This window comes from Takifugu rubripes, chromosome 13, assembly GCF_901000725.2.
Source record: "Takifugu rubripes chromosome 13, fTakRub1.2, whole genome shotgun sequence".
Taxonomy (NCBI): domain Eukaryota; kingdom Metazoa; phylum Chordata; class Actinopteri; order Tetraodontiformes; family Tetraodontidae; genus Takifugu; species Takifugu rubripes.
This window is the reverse complement of record NC_042297.1, coordinates 13995029-14020952: the sequence shown is the minus strand read 5'-3', so window position 1 is coordinate 14020952 and position 25924 is coordinate 13995029. Positions and strand designations below refer to the sequence as shown.

The 25924-nt window shown below is 43.8% G+C and overlaps 3 protein-coding genes across 4 annotated transcripts in view; 2 read left to right on the top strand and 1 right to left on the bottom strand.

The window, feature by feature from the left end:
• tspan4a (tetraspanin 4a) overlaps nucleotides 1-14708 on the bottom strand; it is a 68933-nt gene extending 54225 nt beyond the window's left edge. Inside the window, exon 1 of the mRNA XM_003969631.3 lies at nucleotides 14608-14708. The gene's annotated coding sequence lies outside the window, so the exon portion shown is untranslated. The remainder of the gene's footprint in view (nucleotides 1-14607) is intronic.
• A 652-nt stretch (nucleotides 14709-15360) lies between these two features.
• Nucleotides 15361-19321, top strand: taldo1 (transaldolase 1). Its single transcript, XM_003969630.3, has 8 exons — nucleotides 15361-15533; nucleotides 16983-17106; nucleotides 17221-17328; nucleotides 17687-17818; nucleotides 17986-18161; nucleotides 18317-18514; nucleotides 18797-18942; nucleotides 19037-19321. The coding sequence occupies exons 1-8, from the start codon at nucleotides 15434-15436 to the stop codon at nucleotides 19067-19069; spliced, it is 1017 nt and encodes a 338-aa protein (XP_003969679.1). The 5' UTR covers nucleotides 15361-15433; the 3' UTR covers nucleotides 19070-19321.
• Nucleotides 19322-19472: 151 nt separating this feature from the next.
• Nucleotides 19473-25750, top strand: LOC101075687 (uncharacterized). Of its 2 annotated transcripts, none has more exons than XM_011609951.2 (15): nucleotides 19473-19959; nucleotides 21230-21377; nucleotides 21771-21961; nucleotides 22067-22168; nucleotides 22619-22757; nucleotides 22867-23005; nucleotides 23086-23218; nucleotides 23354-23506; nucleotides 23609-23646; nucleotides 23751-23780; nucleotides 23861-24027; nucleotides 24207-24667; nucleotides 24766-24865; nucleotides 25018-25288; nucleotides 25413-25750. In XM_011609951.2, exons 2-15 carry the CDS (start codon nucleotides 21246-21248, stop codon nucleotides 25475-25477), a joined length of 2121 nt encoding a protein of 706 aa, XP_011608253.2. In that variant the 5' UTR covers nucleotides 19473-19959; nucleotides 21230-21245; the 3' UTR covers nucleotides 25478-25750. The 2 variants fall into 2 exon arrangements, with proteins under 2 accessions (XP_011608253.2, XP_003969857.3); XM_003969808.3 differs by having other exon boundaries at nucleotides 21227-21377.
• The last annotated feature ends 174 nt before the right edge of the window (nucleotides 25751-25924 follow it).

Here is a 25924-nt window from a genome sequence, read left to right as displayed (position 1 = left end):
GCGAGCGGAGGTGAGATGGAATGATATGGTCATTCCCTCTCTTCTAATGTGATCTACCCTGTGAAGAGCAGCAGGTCTCGAGTCACTGTTAAGGAACAGGTAATTCACTGATCTGAAAAGGTGAGAAATCAGAAAAGTGTTGACTCTCATCTGAAGTGCTTCTTAAATCTTATTATATATTACCCGCCGTTGCCACTGACACCAATGGATGGGTTCCCAAGCCCTCTAATAAATATGTTCCTGCACAATGGAGCCTATAAATCGGTTACCAGTGGGACTACAGGCTATCAATAATCCATCATCAAATGGAATCCTGTCACTTATCCGACTCTTTGGAATCCCAGCAGGCTCCAGCCTGGCGTCACCGTCCCAGCAGCTGAGAACGCCGCGTGAGCACAATACTCAGTTACACTTATAAAAATGTAGTCTTTGAGATTATCGCTTGAGCTGGTTCCCTGCGAGCCAATATTAAATCATGTACGCGTGAGTGTTTTACACCTCTAATTATTCTGCTGAGTGAGAATGTGTTTCTCCACAGCACAGCAGCACTCAGGTGTCATTTCTGGTCCCCCTGCTGAGGCTTTCTGCATTTTCAGCCTCACCTGGCGGAAGATTTGTCTTTTCTGACCTAATCTGGTTTTGATTCCACCTCCTGTTAACTTTACATCATTTATACGCTGCTCATCAATGATTGAACTGCAGCAGCACGCTCTCCCACGGAAGCGTCTGCGTCCAGTCGTTGAGGCGTGTTTTCTCTCCTCACCTGTCAGTCTCCACCTCCCCAGACAACTTTAATGTACACTTAAGATTCTTCCTGATTTTTCCCCATATGCTCCGCTCCCTCCAGAGCGGTGGAACTCTGTTTTCTTCCATCCTCCCACACCACTGCAGGCTCCAGCCTGTGGTGCTACCTCTGTCATTTTCCCTCCCGCTCATCCTCCTCATCAGCTGTAACCTATAAGTGTTTCATCATTACCGACAGCAGTGTTTTCCCAGTTAAAAATGTCCATCCATCTATCATCCATCCACTCCTGGTTTAAATAAGTTCTATGTCTTCAAACTGTCGGAGGAAACCTTATAAATCCCAAACAGACACATAAGGATCACGCACAACCAAACCTGTGGCTCCTTCCTGTAAAGCACCAGCGTCGATCTGATTTAATCTGCAGTGATGTTAAATATAGATGCTGTGGGCAAAGCGGGAGGACTGACTCTCAAAGGGAGTTCGGTCCTGGATTTGATTTAAACTGCGAGCTTCCTGAACATGTTTCTGCATGTATGGGCGAGTGTAGGTTAGGGTTAGGGTTAGGGTTCCAAGATGCTTCGGCAGATTAGCCTCTACTGTAAAACTCGAATCACACCCAAATTCTGTTGTTACCATTGTTGCTCTTCACAGTTTTTTAGGCAACACTATCTGTGTTAAATGAATATTTATTGCCCTCCGTTCAGCCGTCTCCCTCTGACCTTCCTTTGTCACACACAGCGCTATTGACACGGGGAGTCAGGAGGGTGGGCAACCAGATCTGCAGCCCCTGCTGCTGCTGCCGGAGCGCTGGTGCCGCCCACACAGCCTGTTTCTCGGCTGCATCTGCTGAGATTCTTTTGTTGTCACCTCGGTGCTGCTTTCACAATGAATGGACGTTGGTCTGTTCCCTTCGCATTGACATCTCAGTGTTGACGAAAAAGCACCGTTCTCCAAAACAGCAAGATCTTGCATCCAAATCCATCTTTAATTTGACATTATGTCTAAGTGATGAACACGATTTAAAAACAACGTTGCTACGGTCGCTTATATATTTGAGGTCAGGGGTTGCTGTTGTGGACATTTTCGCAGGAGTAGCTGAGCATCTTTAATCGTTTCTGTTTTCAGTTTATTTTGCTCATTGTTAGAATGGAGAAATACACCCACAACAATTACAACACAGTCGAGGCAAAAAAGAACCATTTGGTTTTAAATGGAGACCTATAATTACGTTAGTGTTCCTTCAGGGTTCTGAAATGTATGTTTATTTACACCTCAAATTTTTTATTAGTTGTGGAGTTAAAGGACATCTCGTGTAAGTTCCAGATGGACTAAATGTCGACGAGAGTGAGATAATGGATAATGCATTTAAACTAGCACCTGATTCAGACAGGTAAATCCTAACGCCAACGTGAAATCCAACCTAAAATATGTATTTTCAGTTACAGCTGAAAATACGCAGATTCGCATTACCCCTAAATATGATTATTGCCTATTGTTGCGTCTGTGTGTGCAGGCATCCCTGCAGGTGAAACGCATGCTGGACAAAGGCCAGTGCGAAAGGTCAAAACAACATTTAGTGAAACTTTTCCTTTATTTGAGTCCCTGTGAATGGGGCAGAGGAATCAACAGCAGCACAGGATGACAGAAAATATCACAGTGGAAATGAAGACTGATCACAGCGGCTGTGATGGGAAACAGATGCGGTACCCAGCAGGGACGACTCGTGTGTCAGGACGTGCCTCGCTGACGCATCACGGACATATGGACGATAAAAACTGGGACCGGTTCACCTGGTGATTGTCAGATCCATATTTCTTTATTGCTTTCGTTGCAGCGTACAGGAGTACACACGTGATTCCCCACAAATGGATCGGAGATAAAAGCCAGTCTGGTTTAATTGAGTGTTTACAGTGCACACATCACAACTGTGGATAATGAGTGTTACTGTTTAATAGCTACAAATCTGGTCTTAACACAACTGCGTGAAATTCGCCTCGTCTGCCAGCTGCAGACATCAGAATGTCTGACAGAGCAGCGGCGTGGAGACATGGCTGTGGCCCTGCCTGTGCTGTCATCATGGTAATGACACATAATGATGATGCTTTCTGCCTTTGTTTCCCCTCCCTCTCTGAAGCCGGAGCGGTTCGGCCCCTGATGTGGGTTTGGACTGTTTTCCAAGTCTGATTTTTGGTTAAACCCTAGACGTTATCAGATGAGGGGGAGCTCAGCCAACCAAGGCTGCATCTGCTCTGCCCAATCAGGACAAATGGGGTCGAGCATGGATACCAGCCATTCTTCTAGGGAAATGATGCAGCTGCAGCAGCTTTCTGTTAATCTTTCTCTCTTGTGTAAAAAATAACAAAATAACGTTTTTTCACTGCGAATATTTTCACATTTTTCATCACTTTGCATCTATTAATGAGGTAGCAAATCAAAATTAGTGTAGCTGATTGAGAGTTCTGTCAGCAGATTTTTGCATCACACTGCCTTTTATATAAAGTCCTGCATTTGATCTCGATTTTTCTCTTATAAGCGTTTAAAATGTGCGCCTGTGCGGCTGTGAGCTGATCTAAACTCCTTTAATGCTGCTTCTGCTTCCTGCAGTGCTGAAGCACCAGGATGGTGGGTCTCTAGTTTCACCAGCTGTGGAGCTCTGGTATGGGTCAACTTTAAATCCCTGTGGGAAAAAAAAATTCTAGCAGCTAAAAACATATTTGAAAATGGTAATATGAGAATGGTAACTAATTATAATCAGCATGTGTACACAAACCCCGATTTGTATGGCGAGCATCAATTCAGAAACTGAACATTCCTCAAAAGAGCACAATAAATGAGGGTGGTGACTTATTATTAATGAATACTGTTAAATACAGGATTTAATTAATGTGTCAGTTCAACAGGGGTTTAAGATGAGGGAGCGCAAAACAATTAGGGAACCGTGAAAAATCTGGTCTGGACCAGTCATCACCAGATGAGCTGAATGAGCCCGATAACACCTTTATTTGTATACCAGACACGGTGAAATGTAATTACAGTGATCGGCACAGTAAAGCCAAACATTCACAGGGGCGACAGAACATAATGTCTCTGTACACCCACCTGTTTTGTTCTGCGTACAAACACCAAATAAAGAAAGCAGATGTTTTTATTCTCGTGTGAGCACTAACACGGGTATTAAAAAGCCCTCACAGTTTGGCCAAAGCTGATTGTGCTGTAGGTTTAAGCAGAAGTTGGAGGTTATTAACCCGTCCGAGCACAGAGGTTAGGGGCAGAGGCTGCTCACAGTTGAATCTAAGGCCCTCCTACTTTATGGTGCTGATTTATTATTTAAACAAATTCCGACTGGTTTCATAAACGTTGGCCTGCATTGTGCTTGGTTAATTTAGGGGGAATAACTCCTCATCAGTAGAGAACAGTCAGAACATTCTCAGACCCTTTTGCTGCATTTAAGTCTTAACAAAAACCAAACAATTCAAGAATTATCTCATCAATTTTCTCCAAAAAGCCAGAATGACAAACTGAAAAGAAAATTTTAGAAAGAGGAAAAACTACAATATTGCACTGACATCAGTTTGTCTCCTTTGTTATCATCAATCACAGGCCTGCAGTCCTCTCGGGCTTGATGCCCAGCTGGGGATGTTCTGTTGGGGATGTTCTGCACTGTGGAGCTTCTTAGGTTCTGTTAGAGATGTTCCCTAAGACCCTCTTGGGTTGTCTTGGGTACGTGACAACCTCCGTGATGAGGGTCATGGTCTCGTTGGAAGGCCAACATTCAGCCCTGATGCTGCCAGCACTGCACTTGCTGAGCAGGACCAGGTTTCCTCCAAACGTGAGGGTTGGTTGGAATTACGGCCAGGAGAGTTCTCCAAAATAAAACAGGTATTGATGAACGGATAAAATAAAGGAGGATTTTGTTTCTCATGAGAGGGCTTTAGGTGGGTTGTTGTCCAAAGCTTAGGGGTGGATTTCGTGGGTCTTTCAGTGAGGGGAGACTTGTGGACACCAAAATGCCCCTATTGAGCGCTCTCTTATCTGAACATGGGCTCTCTGGAGCTCAGGAAGAACCACTGCTGTTCATGTCTCACCAACACTCTTCTTCCAAACATCTTCGAATGATGGAGACTTCTGTGCTCATCCCAGATCTTCTCACCATGAGTTGTATAAAGACAGGTGTGTGTCTTTCAAAAGAGAAAGAGAAGCCTCCCAGAGCTACAGCTCAAGTGTTACAGCCCAGCGCTCTGAGTAGTTTCACGTAAAGTTCTGACTTTTCTCATGTTGGATGTTTATTTTATCCGTTCGGCATTACCTGCTTTATTTTGGTGAACTCTCCTGCCGATTACTTCCTGTCAAGTTCTCATCCTGTGTGGTTGCATGGCCTGCCCTAATGTGTTGCACCTGTGTCTCTTTGTCTTCCGTTTTCCTCATGCACTTGTGCACGTGCTCCCTTTAGGCTCCCTTTAGTTGTTTCTAACTGTGCTGACTAAAAGAAAGACACCTTATGTCTGAGAGTCATGCAACGTGTCAACATTTCTAACAGCATTTATATTCTGTTTTCACTTTCTGGCTGCTGAGTTTTGATTGTTTTTGGGAAAATGTGGAAGGTTCACACTTGGTACCACCTAATTATTTTACTGTGTTCTAAAATGAGACAGCAGGGTGTGAACTATTCTCCCTTTGGCTGATGTGTGCCTCTGATTTGACTCTCTCTCATCTCATATTCTAATTCAGTTCTGTTAACACCGACCTGTTCATGACAGTGTGATACTGTTAACTCCCTCTGGTTTAATTTTCAGTGTTTTTTCACACACTGGGATGGCATTTTAAAGTCTCCTGTCACATACAGCAGCCCAAATTTAGGGATGATTTAAAATGCCTCCAGTTTTTGTGTCCTCTTAAACATTATAAAATATTATAATCCTATTCTGAAATAAACAGTATTCTGCTTGCTCAGTAGGTCCGCAGTCATTTTAAATCCACATCATCGATTACTGAAAATAGTTGCTATAGGCGAATAATAATATTTCGGACTTTACATCCTTCGCATTCAGTAAAGTACAGTCCAGTATAGGATCAGACAGCAGTTAAATCTAAGATCCAAGACTTTGCAGGATGATCTTAACATACAAGTTATTACAAAACAAAACAAAACTAGACATCATAAATGTATGCAACCCCTGCTGAAGCAGTAAATATCGGCATACATTATTTAGGCCACTCTCTCGCAGGTCACATGGTGGAATACCTGATGGTTGATCACATGAGAGCAAAACATTTATCATCCGTCCATCCTTCCTGTGCTCTCCCTGTATGAGTTGACAAGGCACATCCAGATGCACCGTTAGCGAGGGCCCGACGAACGCTAAACTCATTTACGGCTCCAAATGTCTCCATTTATTTTCATGACGCCGCCGCCGCCGCCTCCAACCTTTGTTTCGTATGTGTGGTGTCAGCATAGATGACTGACGCTGGTTTCTCCCCAGCACCTCCGCACAGCTGTGCAAAAACCTCTACACCTGCCTGCATGATGCATGCATATGTGTCAAACCATACATTTGCCTTCTATTGCTAATCCCTTCGAGCAGGAATGTTATTACGCCGCTTGCCACTCAAACGCCGCCGCAGAGCAAATGTGTGTTCTGTGCCTACATGTATTTATGGATATGAAGGGGAGAGAGAAATAATATTTCCCCCTCGGGAGGCGAGGAGATGTGTGGGTTTTCTGTATGTTCTCGGGTCCACTCTGATTTCACACACACGTGAACGACCATCTCCGTCCTGTTAACACAGACACAGGCTGTGGATACTCCCATCATGCACTCTGCTCTCCCTGCAGGAAATGTAGCTGCATTGATATTGGAGTTTCGCTCATTATTTATTTATTACTTTTTTTCTCAAATGAAATACTAAATGGTTAGTGAAAAGGAAACAGCCTACACACACACACACACACACACACACACACAGGCCCAATACTATGACTTTCACAGTCACACATTAAGAGACGTGTCGTGTCTTAAAATCCATGAAATATCAATTTTGTCGAAATTTAATTTGTGAAAATCAATTTGTGTGTGTGTGTGTGTGTGTGTGTGTGTGTGTGTGTGTGTGTGTGTGTGTGTCCAAGCCACAATTCTGACACACACTTCCAAACACGCACACACACACACCTACATCGTTGCTGACATACAGATTGGGTTGATTGGACAACAATGCATCTGAGTATTTTTCCCATCAAGGATATTCACAAACTCTCCTCCCCATCTGCGTCTTTGATCACAACTTCTTTTATCTATCTATTTCCTGGACTGTTTGCCAGCATAATGAGATCACTTATTTAAGACAACTCCTACAGCAAACACCAGAGATGCCAGAATTACCGTAAAGCAACTCAGAACAAGCAGCAAAAGAATCAGTCTTATCAAATATATATTTTTAGTGTTTGTGTTGCTTCAGAAGTCTCAAGTAAGACCGTATAGCTTCATAAATTCAAAACATTGCTAATGTCATGTAACAGAACTGCCAGAAATGCTAGATTGTTCATTTTGTACCTCTAGGGGCAGCAAATCAAGCTGCGGGACGTATGGGTGGCCACCAGGGCTACCATTAACTAATGGGGAGGAACTAATGTTGATTATAGCCAAGATAATAACACAAACCAGCAGACAAACTGGAAATACGGTCTTATCCTGCTTTATGCCAGTGCATTCTGGTTGGTTCTCCGTGAGTTTCACTTCCACCTTTGAACTGCACAAATATAAATATTAGCCACCACTTGAGCTCAAAGTTTAGTTTGAATATTTGATTCCAGATCAAATATTTACAAACACACCAGGAAGCCACAAGTCCGATCAGGTCCCAAACACCCATTTCTGCTCCTTTACAGTTAAAAACAGCAACTGCTGAATGTCCTGATTTGCAGTTGTAGCTTGACTTGTCAAACGTGTCGAATTTTAAAAACATTTTATCAGCACAGCAGTTAAGTTGTTAACCTCAGGCCAACATTTTCCCTCAGCAGCCTCCTCTTCTGTCTGACTTCCCTCATGAAACATCTCACTTGCTGCTTCGACCTCTGTGACCTTGTGGTTTGTCTATTTGACCTTCTCAGCTCTTCCTCCAGCTTCACAGATGCTACATAACTGCTTTAATTGCTGTTCTTGTACTGCAAAACCCTCTGAACTGGTAATCAAATCCTTAGAGTGGCAACACAGTAGATGTGAGTGTGTTTTCAGGTATAAGTGTTGATTATCAAACTGTGTGTGTGGGGCGGGGGGGGGGCTGCCAGACCCTGAGATATTTAATGAAACAAAACCACTATTGTCACAGATGCTTTAAAGAGCTCCGTTATAATGCTGCACATTAATCTCCTCTTACCTTCATCACCTAACCGCCGCTCCAGGAAAGGATAACATTCTAGAGAATGATGACATAATAAAAATAAACCATGTTTATCGCTCCTATTCCCAACTAATTTCAGGAAACGAGCAAACCCAAATGGTTTAATCCATCAGTTTTTCCTGTCCTGATAGAGAAACATAACATTGGATTAAAGAATCCATCAGCAGGAAGTCGAAGACTCGATGTGATGCCAATTTAATCATGCGTGTTTTTGCCTGGACTTTCTCTGGCTGGTCATCGTAGGGCTAACTAACCAGAGATTATGTGTGAACTTTTATAAATATCAGTTATTACCCCCACACAGCTGAAAGATCTTATCAGCATTGATTTTTGCTTGTTTGTTTTGCCAGAGGGAGACTGTGACCCCATTTAGATTACATTTGAGATTACACACACACACACACACACACACACACACATGTACATACTATACACACACACACATATATATATACACTTATATATACATACACATATACGTGTGTGTATATATGTGTGTGTATGTGTATATATATATATATATATATATATATATATATATATATACATATATATATATATATATATATATAGAGAGAGAGAGAGAGAGAGAGAGAGAGAGAGCTGATGCTGTTGTAACAGCAAAAATATACCAATTCATGTTATTTCTCATTTAAATACACCCACCCACCAGCAGAAGAAAATGCTTCTCTTATTGAACCTAGGAACTAATTTTTCCTCCATGAGCATGAACCACAGCATGAACACAAGGAAGTCTTTCAGAGAGAGCAGCTGTAAATGGCTCGTTACACCCCCCCACCCCAGCGCTGGGACACAGAGAACTGGCCAGTGTCGGAACTGAATCGTGCCTGTCATCTTCAGACAGACACGACCTGCAGAACTCAGAGCGAAGCTGCTGTTTTCAGTGCAGGCTGGCGACTAAAATCAAGACTTTCTGCTGCAAAAATACAAATTTATAGAGATATTTTCAGGATATTTGTGCAGTCTAAACATTATTCTTAAATGTTCCGTTTAGATTTTGACTGGAGAATTCACACAAATACTCGAGAGCATTGCTAGAGTACTAGAGGAAGAGATAAATAATGCTTATATAGTTTTACATAAGTCAGAAACTCTTTACACATTATTTAACAACAAATCCTTCACTGGTGGAGGCAAACGAGTGCATTCCTCCTCCGTACTGACATCTTTGTTTCCATGGAAACCAGTGTACAGACTGAAGGAGTAGCCAGTGAACTTCTCAATGAGAACAAGTCGCTGTGGAGTAAAGAGTTACAGCCTGTGAATGTTAATTAAATCACAGATTTGGACGGGGAAGTGAAATACGTGTGAACCTCCACAGCTTTTCAGGGGTTTCTGTCTGAAAACCCAAAGTTCACCTGTTGTCTTGAAAATGTTGGTGATTCAAACTGAAGGTCACCTCCGCAGGAAGGAGGATTTCAAAAAACCTTGGGCTCACATTCTGAGTCAAATCATCAGCTGAAACTGCCCCTGCAGCCTCAACAGCGCTGTCCTGCAGAACATGCCACCAGTTCATCCTGCACTTGTTCTGACATTAATGGAAGTCAGTCAGACTTGTGACAACAGGCATCCCAACGCCTGCAGTTGATGAGTAACTTCCATAGTGTTGGAGCGTTTAGGTTGAAGCTCCTCTGGTTTGAACTGAGGCGGCGACGAGAGCCCATTACTCAAGCGGCAGTGATGAAATAAACTGACTCCACAGGCTGAGAAAAAGGAAGTTCACTGCATCTCTGCTAAAGGTTTCTCACCTCTTCTCAGTGTGGATGATGGGTACTGATGCTTATGAAAGGAGGAACATTAGAGGCCCAGACTGGTTCATTTAGAGCCAAGAACATTAAACTCACCACTCTTTCTAGTCACTTCTGCCTTTTTGTGGTTCTTTGTTCAGTTTTGCATCACATTCTTACTTAATTAATTTTTCTTTGGGGTTTTACATTTCTCTGTAGATTATCTGAAGGATTTGGCAACAACCCTAATTAAACACAGTGATAAAGATAAAAGGAGACATCGATGAAGGTCGGACATGCGGCTGCTGAGGATGATGTGACGTCAGTGACGTCCATTAACCCAAAACAGCACAGCAAAAACAGGAAGTCTTCTGTTCGCTTCAGCGGTGAGTGATGAAAGGCCACGAGTCTGGGAATAGGATTGAATTAGGATCACCTTTATGATCTGCACACTCGCCACGTTCATATTCCACTATTTACTCAAATACGCAGCAGCAGCAACAGCAGCAACAACTCACAAAGGAGTTCAATTTGCCCATTTTCACTTTTGCCTTCCAAATGAATAAAATAGCTGATTAAAATGAAGTCCAGCGACAGATGTAGCTTTTCGGCAGCCACCCAGGATGGCATCTTGTCAGAGGACACTTGTAATCTAGATTTAACCCTGAGGCAGACTCTGTTCTATCTGGAAAAAGCCCCTCTGATCAGTTAACTGTCCCGAATGTTCAGCCTGATCAGTTCCGAGAGCCAGAGCTGATATGACATCATGTAAACAAAATTTCCTTTGAAAATCTTGTTTTTACTCTTTGCCGTTGAGATCTACAGTGTGTAAACACAGCTGGTGTTTATTGTCACTGTGTGAATAAAATATGAACCGATTCTTTAAGCTACAGTTCAACAAGGGGCACAAATCGCACCACTCTTTGTGAAACTTAAGGATGGCATAAGCATAAGGATGAATCCTGATCCAAAATAAAGAGGCCTCATCACTGTGCCTGCGTGTCTGCGTCAAAAGAAGATAGAATAAAGAAGCGGGTGTCACGGACCAGATGAGAACCCAAATGCGACACACGAGTTTGGCTGAACACCGCTTTATTGTCAGACACAGACGACAGACAGGATTCACCGGGGAGCGAGCAGAACAGAATAGTCGGGGGCAGGCAAGGTCGAGATCGGGCAGGAGGGAGCAGGGAGCAGGGAGCAGGCAAAACAGAATGGTCAGGAACAGGCAAGGTCGGAACCGGGCAGGCAGGCAAACAGGAATACGCTGGAAAGTCATTGGAACACGAATAACGATCTGGCAGGGAGCAGGTGTGTCTCCGGGGATTAAGAAAGGGGCTCATTAGTGTCCTGATGCACAACGGATGTGCGGAGCGAAGCGACTCGCGGGCATGATTGAGTTGCAGTATTACCTTAAAGGAGCCTTTTTAGACACTCTGGCGGAGAAAACTGCACATTTTGAACAAGCACGATCGTAAAGGGAGGCAATTTAGATTCTCCAATCAAGCTAATGTCCATGGTTTATTTTTGGACTGCATGAAACCAGAGAGAACCCTGAATCTTCTCAAAAGGCGGCTGAAGTTGTTGCTCTCCATCTCAGAAAAAGGTGAAGAAAAAACTAAATTAGAGGCCGAGGCTGCGGCCGATATCGACTCGGTGGTGGTTTTTTTCAAAGTTCACTTAGCATTCAAAGCGCGACGCTTTCGGGCATCGTGCAGTTTGAGAAGTTTCTGAAGGCAGTGTACTTGAAATCTAGAAGACAGATGCTCTCCATTTAAAATGCAGGAAAATTGATCTTCCCTCTGAGGCTATAGCATGATCCGTGTCCAGGGAGCCGGCGCCTATAAAGTTAGAGTAACCCCATTAAGAACAGCAAAGACTGGCCCTGAATGGCTGCCAGAAATAAATGTAAATGAGAGGCAGACTTCCGCTGAGCTGTCCCAGAAAATGCAATAATAGTGAAATAAAGAGCCTTGGATAGACGGCTGTGTAAAAGGTGCAGCTGGAGGAACATGCAGGAATAATGTGGCTGTGCCTTTGTTAGATGACTAAAGAATTTAACATGCGATGCAAAATAACATGTTTTCTAAAGAATGTACTGAGGTGCACCACTGAGGAAGAGCCGTTATACCCGCAGGGATGTAAATGTATGCTATTTACACCCACTCTGATGAGGATCTAAAGAAACAAAAAGCTCAGCCACAGAGAGTCAATTACAGGGTAGAGGGTGAGAAATGTGGAGCGAGGAAAAGAGGAGATGAGCAAATGTTGGGACAGATGGGGGGAAACAAGCTCTTGACTCTTTTTTTTGGCCTCCGTTAAACTGGGCGTGACGCCGGGAGTGGAAAAGAAGTGTGGTTAAGGCTTGTGGTTTTCACTTGACACTGACAACCCAGCAGAGCTCTCAGCGTGAGGAGGATGTGAGGGGACTAAATAGACCCCTCTGGATAGAAAAGCCTCGGCTAGCGCTTTACATCACGACTGGAAAGGCAGAAAAATAATGCAACCTGAATGACACCGAGTCGGGGCCTCAGATACACGCCTGTTTCTCATTTAGGAGGGCAGCTTTAGGAATAATTCTTTGCTACGCGATGCCAGATTTTAGATAAACACCCTGACATTTGCACTGGAGTATCGTCGTTTTGATTTTTCAACATCCATTTCCCTCATCGTTAATGTATCTCAAATATGTGTGTTGCACACACAAGCTGATTAATGCTGCATATATTCATGATGAAGTCACTCAAAGAGCTTCGTATTAATTCATCCCTGCTGAGGTCTCACATTTGATGAAAATGAGCTTTAATTTGTTAATCGGTGGACATAAATGGTCTCAATAAGCAAGATGGTGTTTCCAAACAATTATGCTAACACAAGATTATCCACTTATAATGCGCGACGTCATGTTTTCACAAAACAAGAACAAATTTGTGCTGATTTCCACCCTGAAAATCATTGTCTTGTTTAAAACCATTGAGCGGGAATTTAACCTAAAGCCCAAAAGAAATCAAGCCTGGAGCCACCACGTGAACATTTGTGTTGTGTTCAACAAGTGGACAATATGTACAGTAGGACAAAGTTTAAATTTCCTTCTGCAGTGACCTTTTATCCTCCTGTTGCCATGACCGGTGCAAAAGGCCAGAAAGAGGAAGTGTGACTCCAGAATTTAGCCGGATGTAAACATCAGCAGAAGAGGAGGAGGTGGGAAACTGGAACTTCCTCCGTTTACTGCCCCAGAGCACATCCAGGAATGTGGAAAACCAATCTGCCCGTCATCCAAGAGCAGTAAAAATCAGGCTATTTATAGATCAGGATCTTATTTACCCCAGAACGCAGGGCCTCCTCCTCCATCTTAAACCCGCTGATAAACGCATAAGAAAAGTCTCTTTCCTTGAAGAGCCGACCAGACATGCGCTGTCTGGGTGCACCCGCTCGTCTCTGCCCTCAGATAATAACGCAGGGTGTCTGCCAGGCGCAGCTGTGTATAAATAGCAGTAGCGTAAGGACGGAACACCCTGGAAAGAACAGCTCACGGTGTCTGTTTGGGGTTATTGGCAGCAGCTCACGCCGTTGTCGCCGCTTCACTCGCAGGCCGCACCGCTGATCCCATTGTTGCTCTGTTGCTATATATAAATCCTGCAGGGGTTCATCTGTGGTTGAGACTCTGATGCAATGTTCTCGTCAGTCCTTTTGTTCACGAATCGGCCCAAGAGCCCGGGGTTGAAATGGCTCCACGAAGCTGCCATCATCTCCATTCAGCAACAGTTGTTCCTGATTTATGAACAAGCCCAGAAGTGCCAGTTGTACTGTACATATTTATAAATGTATCTATTAAATGTTTAAGGACACTACGGCACATTAATGTGTGCCAACATTACTCATAAATAGGAAAACAGCATTTGGGATGTGACCAGAGCGAGGCTGAGAGATTTGGGTCTCCGTATCCACCGTGTGAATATTTAATCCTCCTCAGGTCTGAAGAGGTGCTGCAATCCGATGACGTGTTCACCCAGGTATGACCGCGTGAGCGTGCTTACAGACTGGAAAATGGTTTCTTTCTTTTATTCTGCCTGAAAATCCCACCGAAACAACGCCGCCAGAGTGTCGCTGACACAACTGCAGCACCTTTCATGCTATGGTTCCTTTAAAGCTTACATCCATTTTCAGGGGCACGAAGCCCTCTGCTAACCTGACATAAAGACTCCTTGTGCTGCACTGAAAGACTTCTCTCTTCCAACCAGACCAGAGGAATCACTGAGGCCTCCACCTCCTTTCAAAACAAAAACACGACAGGAGGCAAAAGCTCAGGAATGACTGGTATTCCCAAATGTTGTTCCCTTTCCTCGCCAGCTTATTTATATCTTTCATCGAAGTCCAGGCCAGATTCCCTCAGCCAATCACAGAGCCCCGTTGGGATGCATCATCACAATTCCACAATCACATCACATGGGCGCGACGTGCGACTACACAGACAGCAACTTCCGAGCAGAAATAAACTTTGAATAAACTTTAAGTGTTTCTAACCGCTCGTGGAGTCGAGGGTGAACTCAGCATCAGCGGAGTTTCATCTTCAAATAAAATACATTTGTTGAGCAGAGAAAGATCCTCAATGATCAGAGAGAAAATCACACAAGGTCACTGACATCTCTGCTGGCGCAAGAAGAGAGATGGGAAGAAAGAAGAGAGAAAATCAGCTGGTTGTAATGGAAAAGAACTTACCAGCCTCTTCATAAACGACGTATTCTAGCTCTAAGCTCTCCCTGTTCTCCCCTCAATGTTTGACAAAACTTCTCCAGTTCTTCCAATTCTCTGACACCCCCTCTCTCTCTCTCTCTTTCCCTCTCCCCCCCTCCCATTGGAGGGCCTAAACCTCGTGTGTAGCCAGTGGAACGAGGACATCTAGCGGTGGGTCACTTCATTACAGTTAATCTCGTGTTTATTTTATTGGTTACAGTTTTTCTGTTTCATGTGCAAACACACGTTTAATGTGCTAGATTATTTAAATTGCGCAGCATTGAAAGAACACGGAGCAGAGTTACTATTATTTGTGATTCAAGTTGTTCCACACCACTGGGATATTTCGTTACTCATACAGGTTTTTAGTGTATTATTTTAATTGAATCCAGCTGGCGTAGCTGGGTAAAAAAATGAAACATTTGAGTGCTTGATGGAGGTCTGCACTTTTTTTCAAATAATGTTAGGATTTAGTTAGAAAGTTGCTCTGAGTGGTCACCTCATGTGTCTGTGATGACTTTTGAACCATCCTCTACCTGATATTTGCCCGATATGTTTGTAAAGGAACGATCTTCATGTTTGTAAAAGAATAATCTATCATTTCAATCCTCATAAACCAACATTCTCCTCGACCTTGATGACTGACAACATTCACCGATTTTTGTCCCGTTTATCTCGCTTGTTCTGTGGTCTGCGCGCGCCCGGCATCGGTGATGCGCTCCAGCTCGTGCGTGGCGCGCGCTCCGTGTCGGCCAGTCCTCCTACCCTCACGTGTCTCGCGTATATAAAAGAGTCCCAGTCTCTCCTAACCATGAGCAGTGTGTCACCAGACAAACGGCGAAAAATGGAGTCCGCTCTGGAGCAGCTGAAGAAGCACACGGTGGTGGTGGCGGACACGGGAGACTTTAACGGTAGTAGATGTTTACACTTTCCAGCGCGCTAACGCTAGCATGATTAGCATGCTAAAGATCTGTAAGCCTCGCGCTGATCCGACTTGACCGCGGGGTCAGGATCCCGGAAACAAGCCGCTTTGAGAGGCGGAGGCGTTAGCATCAAGATCATGTCAACCCGACTAGTACTGAGGTTTACTAACATAACCAACCAACTCTTGGTTGACTAAGTTTCCAACTAGCTACTGCACTTGTTAATCGGATAATCCTAACTAAACCTGGAAGTGAATGCCGTTGCCTGTCCTAACAACTTTCGCTGCTTTGCATTAGCAGCAGCAAACTGCTACATCCACTGTCTCGTCTTGATTAAATAGATTCTTCTAGTTGTTTATTTGAGTAAACAGTAGTTCCACAAATTATACGATTTTAACCTATGCGTGGTCTCATACGTAACAGGTGTGTTGTGCAAACTGTTGCACACCCAGTCTAATGCAACGCGGTGTGTTGCGAATGTTTTTCCTTTAATTAGTTCCTCTTTCCTGGTTTCCACCTCTGAGCCAATGATGATGTTCCTTAGTTGGACAGAATTAGTGCAACTGCTGCTTTATTGTTACAAACACAATAGTTGCCATTGAGCTATTGCAGACTCAGGATGACATGACAGAACTGAGCTCCAGTCAGGTCTGGTGGAGATAAACGCCAGGAGGGGTGTGCACACTTTTGAAGCAGTTCTTTACACTTAAGGGGGACAAAACGCACAAAGAAAACTTTGAAGATGTCACTTGGGTCCCAAATGAGCTATAGTAATATGCTAACTAATTGAAATTGAATGAAATGGATGTTTCTGCCTTGATGGATCTTTCAGGTTTAAAGCCCAGATATGTTAAAATCACTTCTGTTTCACAGAGCGAACGCAAGATTTGGGTCAGTGATTGTGTAAATCCACACAGTTGCATAATTTAAAGTAAAGTTTGTTGTTTTTATGAATAGAATCCCTGATTTTTCCATCAAGGGACATTTACAGTCTATTAAATTGCTTTCATTTTTAACTCTTAATTCTCTTAATTCTTGCTTTTATATCATTTGTGTATATTGAATTACTGAAACAGACTCTTCAACTACAGTATAGGCTGGTATCAGTCTCTTTTCATTTTAGTGAACATAAACAGGCACCTGAAGCTTGTCAATCTGACCCAGGTTGCTTCAGCAACCTCTAATAAAGTAATCACATCTCTGTTAGAGTTAAATGTCTGAACTATTAATGTCTTAAACCTGCAGAGAATGACGGTCAATACATTCAGTGAGCCACTTGAATACATTAAGATACAGGCTGAACTCGTTTACAAGAATTCTTTACAAAGGTTTGAGAGCATTTATGGCCTGGGAGCTGGTAGAAGGTTAGTATCTATACTGCTGTGACCAGTTTGACTTGTTTAATTCTTTTCTGGTTTTCTGTCTTGTAACCTGCAGCCATTGATGAATACAAGCCTCAGGATGCAACCACCAATCCGTCTCTACTCCTGGCTGCTGCTAAGATGCCAGCCTACCAGCATCTGTTGGACGACGCCATTAAATATGGCGTCACCAAGGGAGGGTAAGAAGCAGAAGCTTTGCTTGAAAACTCTAACCACAATTCCTCTTTTCTAAACATCTATTGCAGTTTAGTTGTAGGTGTAAAGAGAACTCTCCTGTTTCCTTGATTGTCCAGATCTGTAGAGGAGCAGATAGACAACACGATGGATAAGCTGTTCGTGAATTTTGGGGTTGAAATCCTCAAGAAGCTCCCAGGGAGAGTCTCCACTGAGGTTGATGCCAGGTACCTTCACTGTTCATGTGTCACACGCTGCTAATTATCGATGAAAGGCTCATTTATAACGCAGACGATTCCCAAATAGACCCAAGGCAATAATCCCAATGGTGATTATCATTCAGAAACACCACCCTTGATCGGCTGTGCTGCCTTTTTTTTTTTTTTTTTTTTTTTTTAAATTCTTAAGACTAAAACTTGTTTGGCTTGTTTTATTTCTAATCCCATAATATTGGAGTATAGACACATACCAGAAAGATGTCTTTGTCAAAACATGAAGAGGAATCATGAGTCAATGCTGACAAATGCCTGGCCTTTGAACTGAATAGGTGAGAGTAGAGCATTAAACTAAAATTCTTGTCAACAGGTTGTCTTATGATAAAGAAGGAATGGTTGCCAAGGGGCTGAAATTCATCGATCTATACAAAGAGGCTGGAATCAGTAAAGAACGAGTGCTCATCAAGCTGTCCTCAACGTGGGAAGGAATCCAGGCGGGCAAGTAGGTTTGGAAGCCAAACATTCATACAGGCCATCAGTCAGCATGTTAACGAGTCCACATACTTGAGTGTCGAACTGAGCTATATAATTTGAGTATTTAACCCTGCAAACATAGCTATTGTCTTGGCTTACACGTCATTTGAAAGAACTTCTCTCTTTATCTCACAGGGAGCTGGAGGAGAAACATGGTGTCCACTGCAACATGACGCTGATGTTCTCTTTTGCTCAGGCTGTGGCCTGTGCAGAAGCTAAGGTAACGCTCGCATCAGCCTTCGTCGGGCGCATCTTCGACTGGTACAGGGAGAACACGGACCGCAAAAGCTTCGAGCCCCATGAAGATCCAGGTAGTAAACGCCGCCTGCTGGTCACATTGTGGATTTTCGGTCAGATTTGTGTAGCTCCAACTTGTCAAGCAGAACTGGTTTTGCACAGGAACAAACTGCAGTAGCTTCATTGGATCGTTAACTTTAAGCATCGTTTTCCTCTTCGCTTTCTCAAGGTGTGCTGAGCGTGACCAAGATTTACAACTACTACAAGAAGTTTGGTTACAGCACCGTGGTGATGGGCGCCTCCTTCAGGAACACGGGTCAGGTGAAGGCCCTGGCAGGCTGTGACCTGCTCACCATCTCTCCCGCTCTGCTGTCAGAACTCAGCCAGGACCACAGCACCGTGAAGGAGACGCTGACTGTGGAGAAAGGTACCAATCCCAGAATGAAAATGCTGCATTAAAGCACAGATGGAGGTTCGCCAGGAAGGATACAAACGTTAACCATGACCTTCGTGTCCTGATGGTGTAAAAGCCAGAAAAACAAACTAATAATGGATTATAGACGCTTTGTTGCGGCATTTAAACTTCCAAAATATAAAAATGTCATCTGTCGGGCAAATGATCGTAACATGAACATTGATAAACGGAAGCCCAGATGCCTAATTGACATTCAGGATGAAAGCAAATGTTTAATTTACCTTTTGTGTGTAGCCAAGGCCTGTGATCTGGAGAAGGTCCATCTGGACGAGAAGGCGTTCCGCTGGGAGCACAATGAGGACCGCATGGCTGTGGAGAAGCTCTCTGATGGCATCCGCAAATTTGCAGCCGACGCCATGAAGCTGGAGACCATGATCAAGGTAACGTGGACTTCTGATCAACATACAGTGAATCTGATGATTGATTTATTTTTATCCAACTGATTTTGTTTGTTTGTTTGTTTTTTAATCACAGGAGAAAATCCTCAATGTGAAAAATGGGAAGTGATGACGGATGTGGGTCTGGAGAACCTGCTGCCTGAACGGGCAGCTTTCCCCCCAGCCGGGGACCTTCTCTGGTTCCTGTGGGTGTGTGTGTGTGTTGAAGAGCTGAATATTTTCTCCCCTCAGTCAGAAAAGTCTTAACAGAGAAACTTGTAAATTCCACAATTTAGCACTGTGAAGGACCAAAAGTCTGCCCTTTTAATCTGGACGGGGCTTCATCATTCCTCAGTATCCAATAAATACATTTCTCCTACTACTGATGTCTTTGCTTCTTTTCTTTACAGGTGATAAATCTCAACTTTAATTTAACCTGTCTGCATGAAGTCAGGGAACTTTTCCATTAAGATTTGGTTGCAAATTATATTGGGATGTCTCTGGATGACCTTGATGGTTGTCAGGATCCTGTTGCCATGGTATTACTGGTTCAGTGGAGTGAGCTATTCCTTGTGTTTGGGGGAAAATAGATTTTCATAACTTGCTAAACCCATAATAAAGATTCCATAAAGAACTGATGCATTTTAGTGGTTTAATGAGTAAATTTAGGGTATAAACAGATGCAGGGACCCCTGACTGTGTCTTTGGTCCTCATAACTGCTGGATCTGCCCCTGGGTTCGTAAAGTGTGTTTTCGCCTCTGCACATGTAACAGGATCCTCTTTTGATGTTTTATAAATCACGTCTGCATGGCTTCATCAGTAATTAATGTGAGATTAAATCCAAGCGTTGGTTTTCTCCTCTGGTGGAGCCAGTTAAACCTCATTCCTTCTCTATTATTCAGACGCACTATGAAAAGAGTTGAACGCGCAACACTTCTATCAGAACACGTCACGAAATCGCGTCTCAACGCCGACTCAGATTTTTAATGCTTTCGTGAGGAACTGGCACCTAGACCACGGTAAGGTTTACATCTTTGTCATGTTGAAGGCGGCTGCTTCGTGTATTTTGAGCTCTGAGCAGCAGAGTTTGGAGGAATATCATCAAATTCCATCTGACTGTTTCCGTAATCATCACAGCTGGTTTGGTAAAGAAATCGAAACTAAAATTACAAACTGGTCTGAGGTTTTTTCAGTTTTAAAGCAGTTTTAGGGATCCCTGTTTCAATGGAGACAAGCTAGAATGGTCAGCTCATCACTTTAAGATGATTTATTGTTCATCTTGACCTCAAAACACCACATTTCCCAGTTTAGACACACAATAGTGAAATAAATTCAAATCAGATTATGATTGTTAAATGTTCACCTATTGCACACAATACTTACAGGCTGAACAAGTTCCAGCATCATTATCAATTAAACACCACTTTTGGTCAGAGAATAAAGAAAATGTCAGAAACCTGCCTGGGGGAGCTTAAATAATCACATTAAACAGCATGTGTTCCCCCTCAGCTCATTTTTTCTGTTGTAACTAGTTTATTATGTATTTTGTTCCCTTTAGATTAAACACATTTCTTTTTCTGTTTCATTTTTTTTTTTTAAAAACACTTTTAATATGTGTGAATTTATCAAATGTAGCACTGAAAATCTAAAGATTTGCAGAAGAAGGTGCAGATAGTTAGATACATCCATACAGCTGTGGGCTGAAAGTTTGCAGCAGCTCCCAGCACAAGGTGCAGAGTGTGGGAGAGATACCCAAAGACAGGTCGGTCCTCCAGGTGGAGGGGGTTGCAGGACGGATATCTAAGGAAAGAGGGGAGGAGGACTGCCAGAAACCTACCAAATAACCCCCAGCAGGCCGCTCTTGGCCCTGTTTCTGCCTGAACTCTCAGAATCTGTGGGGCACTGCCATGATGGCAGCGTCACATGTGAGAGCCAAGAGAGTCTGGAGAAGCTTCTGCTACTGTAGCTTCCTCCAGCATGACCAGTTTGGTGGTGGGTCAGTGATCTCCTTGTTCCACTGCCATGTTTATTAAGATTCTGAAGACAGTCCTCGATGGGTTAAAGAGTGATCATTCCTGCCTAATTTTGGTGTCCGTGAATCACACTTTATATTGAGGATTTTCAAATGGATTTCTTTCATTAATCCGGGAAAAATGTTTACAATACTGCATGACGTGCTTCATTTGTGTAGGAGGAATGACCTTAGCGTGTCATTGAGGGCTCTGCCCAGCTGTCTGGTAGGTCAGCATCATTGCTTTTGTTTCATGCATCTCGCTGTGTTTTCAGCAGTGCTGGAGGCATTTAGATGCTGTCCGGATACACACTAAGGCTCCTGTTGCAGGGCCTGACATTGTCCCTGCTGGGCCCTGCATGCAAAGCCGCCTCTCTGGGCCTCACGGTCGCTGCTGTCCCAGTGGAGAGCGATGGAGGGAGAACGGTGGGAAACCTCTGCACAAACACCCACACTCAATGCTCACACACCCACAGACTTGAGAATGACCTTAGAATTCCCACATTATGTATATTTATTTAGGTTTTAATCTCTTTTCTCAATTTTTTTTAACAAATAGAACTATTTCAGGTGCCAGGCTGTGAAAGAGGGGACCTGTTTGCAATTTTTCCCAAGACAGTTTCACAGCAGCCAGTTACAGTTTCACACATGTAACTTAGTTTAATGCACAAACCAGTGGATGTTCTTACATGGAGCCATTACAAATATTCACAAATGTGATCCAAGTGGGGGGAAAAAATGAGGAAAATTCTCAATTTCTTACCTCTGTCGTGAATAATCTGAGGTTGTTCTTGTATTTTGTCGCCTTGGTTCCTGCAGGTGCAAGCTCACTTCAGCGCCATCGTCCCTCTTCCATGTCCGTCCATGTACGGGCTGTGCGATCACGGGGAGGACTGCGAGGTCTACAATATCTTGCTGCCTTTCAATGGTACCAGGCCCGGTTCTGGGTGGTGCGTCCGCCAGTGGCGAAAGAAGGTTCCAAGCAATTACCGCAGCACCATCAGTTTAGGGTACGACTCCCACATATGCTGCCTGGAATATTACACCCAGATTGATTCATGTAAAAGTGAAACTGTGATACACCTCTAACCAGCACCCTTCGCATACATAATTAGGTCAAACACCTTTTACGTGTCCCTGAACGCTGCACCAACAGTCCGGGAAGACACAGGGAAGCTCAACCGTCCTGCATTTGTTGCTCTGCCTCCTCCATTAAGGTAAAAACGCCATCGTCCCAAATGCAACACAAATCTGTTTAACTGTACCAGCACAGAGCTTTAATCTGTTTTGAAGTCCAAATTTACCAAAACCACAACTTCAGATATGACTATAATCCAATAAGCTCCCATCAGATGTGACATATTTAATATGGTTACAAAAAATGGCAGGAATGGCTGCCTCCGTTACTGAGCCCTGCCTGAATCTGCTTGAGGCTCCACCAATGCTTCAGTGTAGTCCCCCTTTTGACATTTCCTCCTTTTAATGCTACGACAACAATGAGACCAGCCCGGGAGGACACCAGAACAGCTGTCACTACTGAGAGGAAACCCAGCAGTTCAATTTGTTCAATTTAACCAAAAATTGAAGGATTTCTGGAATGTAATGTAATGATATTCCTAAGTAAAATGACATTAGCTGAATTCTCTGTCTCTGTGTAAATGGAACAGGGCCCGTGTGAACTGCCCTCATCACTTTCCTTTATCGGTGAAAGATCTGGACGGTGACAAGGTGCAGTGTCGATTTGCGCGTGCACAACAGGGAGAGTGTGTTGACTGTACGCAGCACTCGTTCATCCAGCTGGAGACGGTGAGCCTGAAGTGAAGCTACACAAAATAAAACCAGCTGTTTTAAATGTGACTGAACGGAGTGATTAAAGCTTTGCTTTAAAATAGGGTGGATTTTGTTCTCTCATCAGGAAAAATGCACGCTGACGTTCACTGGAAATGCACCAGCAGGGCAGTATTTCATCTACCTGATGGTGGAGGACCGGATTCATGCACTCAATGGCCGACCGGACCCGATGAGCGCTGTCCCCCTTCACCTCTCTGTCTCTGGTGAGGCCACCAACTAGAGAATGCAGGTTGTGTTGTTTTAGTCGTTACTCAGTTGGTGCTCTCGTGCTTGAATTTTGCAGTTGAGAGGTCAAGTGTCAGCTGTGGTGAGGAACCTGTAGCAGCAGAGGACACCCCCGCAGGTGACACCAGGGTGACCGTCCTCCCGTACCACCAGGTGACATTCAACCTTGGCTTCCTTTCATGGGCAGAGAGGTTTGTTGTGTTTCATCTGATTTTTAACAAGAGTCATGAGCATTTGTGGTTGTTAGCGTTTAGCTATAGCGTTTAGCTATAGCCTGTCAGTAAAACATGAACACTCATGTAAGCTGGAATTCACTGTATTTGCAGTGCTCTAGAGATCGCCGTGGTTGGCCCACCAAATCTCTTCAGGGTGGGTTTCAAAACCGTCGGCCCTTTGGCGATGATGAAAACAGCCTGGGTCCGATCCCAGAACAACCTGGCTCAGCTGTTGCCCATCTGCTTTGCTGTCAATACCCAGAGGTAGCTCAATATTACATACAAAAACATACTGTTACGGTGTCTAACTGTACAAATTCTAGATGTAACCCAAAATGATCTGATTTGTATTTCCTGTCATTGCAGTATGCAGTCTCAGCCGAGGTGTGTGTGGCTTTACCAAAGTAAGAAAACAATATTGAAAACAATCACAAAACTGCATTTATATTGCAGAATGTATCCAGCAAGCCACCACTGAATTACCGTATCCCAATCTTAATCTTTCCAGGGGAAATGAAGGTGCCGCCTCCAGGAACAGGTTGATCAAACAATCTTTAAAGCATCCTTTTAAAGCTGAAATGATGTGTGGGGGTGAAACCTTCAATCTGCTGTCTGCAGAGCTGACCTGTGGGAAAACAGAGATGGTTCTGGTGCTCCCTGTCACCTCTTTTCCCAACGTCAACCTGACAGAACTCCAGCTCAACAGCCCCACCTGCCCCATCAGCTACAACAGCACACACCTGACAGCCAGCATCTCCCTGGACGGCTGTGGCACCAAGACCGTGGTAACACGTAAAATATAAGCGTTTATGCCAGTTCGTTTTTATTTATGTCACATCTATTGTCCCAGAAAGCTTTATGAGAGGACAGTTATGATCTGGAAACTCTCAACAGGAAAATGCCCAGAACCACAATTCCTAGGAATATTCAAGATTCAGCTGAAAGTTAACGATCTCCTTTCCAGCATACGGGTTCAGAGCTGGTTTACGTCAACACCTTGCAGAGTGTGCGTTCCTCCTCTGTGGTCAGAAAAAACCCAACCCTCATCCTCCCTCTGGCGTGCCGCATCCCTGGAGTCCAGGCCAAGGGACCAGAGTACAGACTCAGCATTCCCATGGAGAGGGAGGTCTTTGGTGAGGTGGCCTTCACTTTAAAACTTTACCTACCGGGAGAAGGGCCATTCGGGAATTTCACAAGAGCCCCCAGGATTTTAGACACCCCGGGGAATCCTACCCGAGTGCGCCGAGATGCAGAACTCTCGTTACAGTCGGCAAACGATTCTCTGAAAGCAGGGTCAAGGGTCGGAATGCTCTACCTGACTGTGCTGTCCAACTGCAGCATCGGGAGAGCTGAGATGGTCGTGAGCAACTGCATCAAGTCGGAAACAGAGGACTTTGCAACGTACAGCGCTATTGTCCAACAGGGGTCAGTAACGGTTGACTTGTTTCCTGTCATTTTTCAGAAAATTATAAGGATTAAAACGAGGGTCGGCTCTGTTTATCCGCTCTGTTTCTTTCTCTCAGGTGTTCGTCTTCATCTGAAACAGCTGAGGTTGTCATAGCGGACTCCACCTCCAAGGTTTATCGACTCGATTTGTCCAAGACGAATAGCGTGGCACCCATGGTCTGTCGTTACCTCGGCTCTTTGATTAATGGGATCAGAAATGGTCTTCATGCCAGACTGTTTTCCACTTCTTACAAATTGTCATGCGAGTCAAAACTAAGGTGTAAAGCTCTTCACCCGGCAAACATGTGTGTTTAATTGGTGTTTTGCAGATGTACGTCCGATGCACGGTTAACCTCTGCATCACTACTTTACCCTCTCAGAAGTGCCCTAGTCTGTGCAATTACTCCTTTTCACCAAGAGGCCTGGTTGGCAATCTGTACACCGAGACGTACACGGTCAACTCAGGACCCGTCAGCCTTTTGATCTCAACTTCTGCACCCACTCCTGATCCAGCTCCCAATGCCTCCAACACTGGACCAGTTTCCACTCAGACAGAGAGCACCGGCGCATCAAACACCACTCAGCCCTCCATCGCAAACGGTAAATTTTACCTGTGTATTTTTAATGATAATAAAACACCCACAACAATGCAATGCTAGTTTGTTATAAGCAGTCACAAAAGTCAAAGGAAGCATCTTCAAGGCTCCCTTCTCTCGTCTTGCAGCTCCAAAACACATCTCAGCCGTGACCATCGTCGGCATCTTTCTTCACCATGTCATCCTTTACTGACTACGCTGCTGACTTCAGATCAGTTACTTTTGGGAAGTATTACCGGTAAATTAAAAAAAAGAAGCTGTCAGCACAAATGGTGGCACTTTAAATGTACCTTTTCATCCAGTTAAAAATATTAAACATTTTACTGAACTATTTCAACCTATAAGTCAATATCTACAAAGTTGTTTTGGAATTTTAATAGAATAAAGTATAGCTCACTCCTAATATTGTCCTGTAAGGAATGTTTTAAAAAAAAATCATTGTTGTCGATTAAAGGGTTTAAGAAGACCATGTATTTATGAATGTTACTTAGTCAGTGACCACTTTGTGCTAAGGTGAAAGTGGAATAAAACTTTGCACCATGAGAGGCAGGAGGAAGAAGAGCCTTATGAAGACCTTATAAACACCTAGAGCTTCGTTCTGATGGCAGAAGCACTTGCAAAGCTTTAAATCAGAGGGAGA